The 6,471-nt window shown below is 43.2% G+C and overlaps 1 protein-coding gene across 1 annotated transcript; it reads right to left on the bottom strand.

Moving 5' to 3' along the window:
- Positions 1 to 5,245: 5,245 nt before the first annotated feature.
- On the bottom strand, positions 5,246 to 5,843 carry LOC146720545 (uncharacterized). The gene has a single exon (XM_085488287.1). It carries the CDS (start codon positions 5,841 to 5,843, stop codon positions 5,268 to 5,270), a length of 576 nt encoding a protein of 191 aa, XP_085344413.1. The 3' UTR covers positions 5,246 to 5,267.
- Positions 5,844 to 6,471: the final 628 nt, after the last annotated feature.

Below are 6,471 nucleotides of genomic sequence, written 5' to 3' on the forward strand. Positions count from 1 at the left end.
CCACCGCACGAAAACTTGTCTCATTTTCACCGCTCACTGCATCTCACACTCGCCGTTCACATCTGCCACATGTTTTCGCCGTTCCAGCTGATCGATTCACATCACGCGATCACCACGTGTTTTCGTCGACTCAGCTGATCGATTCGCAACACGCGATCATCACGTGAATTTCGCCGCGCCGACGCGAGCCCGCCCCACCATCAATCACCATCGGAATGTGATCCGCGCCGAAATCATCATCAACCATTTGTCACGTTGCGACAAGGCGGGCGGGATGTTTGAGATGCAAAATAATTCTTATCGCCAGTTAAATTATTTCGGCAGTAAAATGTAATTAGGATTTTCATATATTATACGTTTTCAGTCAAGACAAGGTTCGATCTCGAAAATAGTTATTGTTAAATTCTAGAATCTTCGATCGGCAATAATAAAGTCACATTTGTTTGTAATGGAATAAAAAAGAGTCGTAAATTGACAGCTGTCATATAAAAAAACGCTCAAATACACAAACAAGTAACGGTGTCGCAACCGTTCCGCCGAATAATTATATGCTATTGAGCATGCGCCACTTTAAAATCACGCAAAATTATTGGCGCTTCACGCGAGGGTGGGCTCCTCTCCGAAAATGATAAAAGAGGAGCTCACACCCGGTTTGCGGTCTTATCGCTTTCCGCCGTGTACGCATAAGAGTAAACCGCTTAGAAAAACCGCAGAACATTAAATCGACGACCACCGCCTTTTCTTTTGATTTCGAATTGTCCGCTGAAACTGATTAGATTTTGTGTTAATTTTTTTGTGCGTTTAATTGTTAAGTATTGTACATTATATTTCCGTAAAGATTCGTAGATTAAAAGTTTCTTTTATACTAAAAGTGACTCATCCTTTTTTTTGGTGTCGTTCGATTCCTCTCACGCAGCGCGTTCGCGAACAATTGTACTCATGTTTGGATTCGAGAAGATACTGTTAGGAAGTCACTACAACCTCCTTATTCTGGCCCTTTTCCTATTGAGAAACGTATCTCTGATCATTTATTTGCAGTTAATGTTTCAGGAAGAGTTGTCAATATTTCGACAGAACGTCTCAAGCCAGCCTTCATTCCTAGAACTTCAGATTCTACTGAACTTTCTACCAGATCTTCAGCTCCTGTTCCTGCTATTTCAACTCCTGTTCCTGCTATTTCAACTCCTGTTCCTGCTACTTCAGCTCCTGTTCCTGCTACTTCAGCTCCTGTTTCTGCTACTTCAAATCCTTCTTCTTCTTCTACTGTTGGAAAAGCTTTACGCACCTACCCACCAAAGAAGAGGAAAGTCCATTTCGCAACAAATATCGTCACTTGGGGGGGAGTACTGTAGCATTCATCATCCACACCTTTCATTTACACTCTACACTTTTATTACACCTTACACTTTTCACTGCACTTTTACACTTTTTACATCTTTATACATTTGTAATAACTTCAATTCATTAATATACATAATGTTTTTAAGAAAAATCAATATTTCCATAACAACACATTCATTCATTTATTTGTTACATATTAATTCTTTTTGTTCTTTCGCTTTATACTTTCAATGAATAAACATTACTTTTTCAAAGATCTGGTGAATTTATTTATAAGTCGCTACAACGTCATTCCACCGAGCGAGGCATGTCCAAATTCAATTTATGTCTTTGATGACGTGGCATGCGACAAGCAAGATACGATAAGAGAGTACTTCTCAATGGGGCGCCACTCGAACATCGACTGCTTTTATCTCTGTCAGACATACGCGAGAATACCGAAACATCTTATACGCGACAACGCGAACCTGCTAATCCTATTTAAATAGGACGCCACCAATTTGAAGCACGTGTACAACGATCACGTGAATACCGACATGTCGTATGAGGATTTCAGTGAGTTATGTCGTACATGTTGGCAACAAAAGTATGGATTTCTAGTGATAGACAAGGACAGCTCGCTTTCGAACGGGCGATACAGAAAAGGATTTAACGAGTTCGCGATACCGCAGAGCCATTAGTCGTCGCCAACAATCCTCCCGGTCGAGAGAAACTCTAGAGAGAGTGCTGCCGACATGGTTGATAATATTCGCGAGCGTGAAAAGGTTGCCAAGAAGATTGCGAAGACGGCCGAATCGATCCGCAAGAAACACCGCGCTCTGAAGACCGGAAAGATCGATGATGATATCGCCGTCAAGACTCACTTTAAACCTATTATCGAGCCGCTACAAAAGATTGTCGACAACGCGACGATTTCGGTGAAAAACGAGCCTAACACCGACGACGACGACGGTGTGAAGATCGAGACACGGTATGAGGGGGAAACACCGAAAAAGAGAAAACATAAAACCATCAAGCGATATAAAGAGGAGGAGACATTGAAAAAAAGAAAATATGATATTTCGAAGCCATTGGACGCTTCATTGCCGACAACATCTACACCTAAAAACGCACAACCTGTGATACCCAAAACACTCGTAGACGAAAATGTTTTCGAAACCACGCGTAACCCGCCCGAAATATCCCTTCGACACTGGTTAAGATCGTTGGAAGGTCGACAAATGATGCGAAACGATTAAGGGCCATTAGGACAAAAGTACATGGACGCTCTCCTCGGTGCTGATGAGAAGAAAGAAATTGATAATGTATACGGAGTCTATTTCGACGAGAATGAAATGCGCATCGGAAACAAGCGATTCGCGATTGACAAAGATGACAATATAATCATAGGCGACACGCGGTACATTGGAACGCCCGGATTGTACGAGTTGATCTTCAAGAAAAGACCTGATTACCAGGAGGATGATTTGCAAAAATACAAACATATATTATTGGCGACAAATGCGCACAAACGCAACTTTGATGTGCAAGGCCGTGTGAAGAGTAGCAAGGGGGACAAGTACAAATATATAATCGCACCGTTGACGCGGGTGGAATCGGACGACCCAAAATCTGGCATGGGAATGCCTCGCGCTATGACGCTAACCAACAATAAGATTGATTACGTGCACTGGGACGACCCCAACGAGCTAGTGGATTGCCTACGATTGCTCGATGCTTCGCACCAAGCTGGCAACAACGCGCATGACAACGAGATCTTGTCGATTATCGAGGAACTGCGGGAAGCGGGCATTATTATAAATTAAACAAGGTTCCCGACAATCTATTTAGTTCATCGTGTGACACTTTACAAAGCATTGAAAAAATGTCTATCAATAAATTTGGATTATTCGAGAGGAGAAATGATGCAACCCCTGGCACAAACGATCAATGGTATAGATTGATTAGAAAATGCGTGCGCAAAAACGCTCTGCATCGCGTCGCTACAGATTATGACGCGAGATCGCGCAAGATTCGCCGTGTAGCGCAACCTGAGGCGGATACCGATGTCGTCAACAAATTGTACCTGGAAGAGTGCTTTAAAACATTGATGATCCAACAGAAAGAGTCAGATGAGAAGCTGGCTGCGTTAGAAAAGGATGTACGAGCGTTGGAAACTGTGATAAAAGAGCTTCTGCGTGCGCCAAACACTACCTCAGACACAGGCATCTAATGAGCGGTTGGCTCAGAAACGTCTATCAAACAGTTGTGAAACGTCTAGAAAGGATTCTCGAGTGGTTGCAAACAATTGTTGAACAGCTACGAAGGATTATCAGCGTGCTACCAAACAACAATGAGTGGCATCAGTGACCGACCTGGAAGCAGCAGTGAACGACCCGGAAGCAGCAGTGAACGACCTGGAAACGGTGGTGAACGCGACCGCTACGATCGAGGTTACGATCATGTCAAACAGGGTAACGAACGAGGCTACGAACAAGTCCTTAAAGGTTACATAAAAGGCTATCAACAACTCAGTAAGGGTTGCGAACAGGTCAGGGACGGCTGCGAACGGGCCAAGGCGGGCTACGAACGTATCAGAAACGACTTGAGACGAGGCTGTGATCGAGTCAGGAACGATTTTCGAATGGGCCAAGGACGTGAGTGAACGAACGTGAAAGAACCCGAAACAACGTGGTACGAACGTGAAAGAACACCGAAACAACGAGAATTTAACCCGAAACAACGAGGCACGAACGCAAAAGAACCCGAAAGAACCTGAAACAACGAGGCACGAACCCGAAAGAACGAGAATCTAACCTGAAACAACGAGGCACGAACCCGAAAAAACCCGAAACAACAAACCCGAAAGAATCCGAAACAACAAGGCACGAACCCGAAAGAACGAGAATTTAACCTGAAACAACGAGGCACGAACCCGAAAAAACCCGAAAGAACGAGAATCTAACCCGAAACAACGAGGCACGAACCCGAAAGAACGAAAATTTAACCCGAAAGAACCCGAAAGAACCCAAAAGAACGAGGCACGAACGCAAAAAGAACCCGAAAGAACGCAAAAGAACCCGAAAAAACCCGAAAGAACAAGGCACGAACGCAAAAGAACCCGAAAGAACCCGAAAGAACGAGGCACGAACTCGAAAGAACCCGAAAGAACGAGAATGAATAGTGAAAATAACAACGAGCAACATAGTTTGGAGAGACGGCAGTTGGTAAACGAGTTGCACGCGTCAGCGAGAAAAAATTTCCCTCGAAGACATGTCATAGTGCGAGGATACGATGATTTGTGGCAAGCCGACATTGTCGAGATGCGTCCATACTCCCGTTTCAACAGAGGTTACCACTACATACTCACCATCATCGATGTGTTGAGCAAGTATGCGTGGGCTGTACCACTCAAGAGTAAAGGAGGAAGCGAGACAGCTGACGCAATCGCCAAGATAATTCGGGATAGCAAGAGATGCCCGAAAAACATGCAAACCGATAACGGAAAGAAATTTTACAACGCCGATGCGCAACGACTTATGCGAAGACATGACATTAATCACTATTCTACATATTCGATATTGAAGGCGTCGGTCGTCGAGCGATTCAATCGCACACTAAAGAACGATATGTGGAAGATGTTTACGCTGAATGGTACTTACAAGTGGTTCGACATGCTGCCACGTCTCGTATCAGATTACAACGGACGCAAGCATCGAACGATTGGTATGCGACCCGCCGACGTTACCCCCGCGACGAGGTTTATGTGAAATGGCTGGGATTCGACAGTTTGCACAACTCTTGGATACATAAAAACAATGTTATTTAATGTATTTTATTCAATCATTGTATAACATAATATATATTGTATAACATATATGAAATATATGAAATATATAACAAAATATATATAATTCTTATTAATACGTCCTTACAATATAATTTATTTACAATGGTATTCGATAATGTCCCCACGGCAAGGTGTCGGTCGAATCAGGTACGACATACCGCTTGTCGTCGTAGGGACTTAGAGCAATTTTCGTCTCGCTGATGGTATACACTTTATGCAATTTCGATCTTATACATGACTGTTGATGCGTCATTTCAATCTCGTCATTAAGACAGCGTGTATAATCGTCGAATGTTATATTACGCGCTACGACGTTACTTTTGACACCTTTTGCCTTTTTAGTGTCCTTTTTACCATCCACCCGCAAAGCATACATTTTTGCTCTAAGCCCGACGAATTCGGTCATTATCGCGCCGTTATTCTCATCTTTCATCAGACCCGGCACCTTTTTATTCGCGAGCGGTATACCGTACGCATTATTCGCAGCGTAATCGCTGGTATCGAATCGAGCGATGTCGCGTTTCAAATTTTCATAGACATCCTGACATTTAATTTGATATATTAAACTATCCGTGTCGGTGTACATTACTCTACAATTGTCACGATAAAGCGGTGACATGTATTCGTGGTGAAATTCATAAAGACATACTTTTGATACGTCGAGTATGCACATGCCAACGTAGATTGGTTTGTAGAATTTAACTTCGAGTTTGCGTAATTCTATGGCAACTAATTTTTCCGAAAATATGCTTCTACTATGAAAATTTGGTTTAGCGATCATTGCCTCCGCACCGTACCGTCCGTCCCATTTTGTTAATAATTTTACATCCACATGATTGCGCACATTTTCCATCGTCTTGCCAAATACCGCATTATTCATCAATTTATATAAATTTTTTTCAAAATCGTTTTTCGCTCGTGTTCTAAACTGTGTGTTGAGTTCGATGTATTTTTGAAGCCACGCTGACTGCGTGAATTGTAGTATGCGATATATTTTTGTTATGCGTAGCCCGTGGCGCGTGCACTGCTGCAGATTACGATAGTGTATTACGTAGCGCTTCTTATCGTAAAGCGTTGCTAGGAGTTTATACTCCCGCTTGCCGGGCGGCTTATCGCGCGTCGGGCAAAACGGTAGGTCAATGTGCGCGTCATGAAGATGCTGCGGATACTCTAAATCTACTTCGAGAACATAGCCTATAGGTGAATCGAACGCGATAGATGATACGTCAAAATTCGATATATCGTCGACCCACCGAAACTCGGCATATGGCAATGGTTGACACATTGCCCATCCGTACAAA

The sequence above is a fragment of the Nylanderia fulva genome, unplaced genomic scaffold (assembly GCF_048542155.1).
Source record: "Nylanderia fulva isolate GAGA-0341 unplaced genomic scaffold, ASM4854215v1 Scaffold67, whole genome shotgun sequence".
Taxonomy (NCBI): domain Eukaryota; kingdom Metazoa; phylum Arthropoda; class Insecta; order Hymenoptera; family Formicidae; genus Nylanderia; species Nylanderia fulva.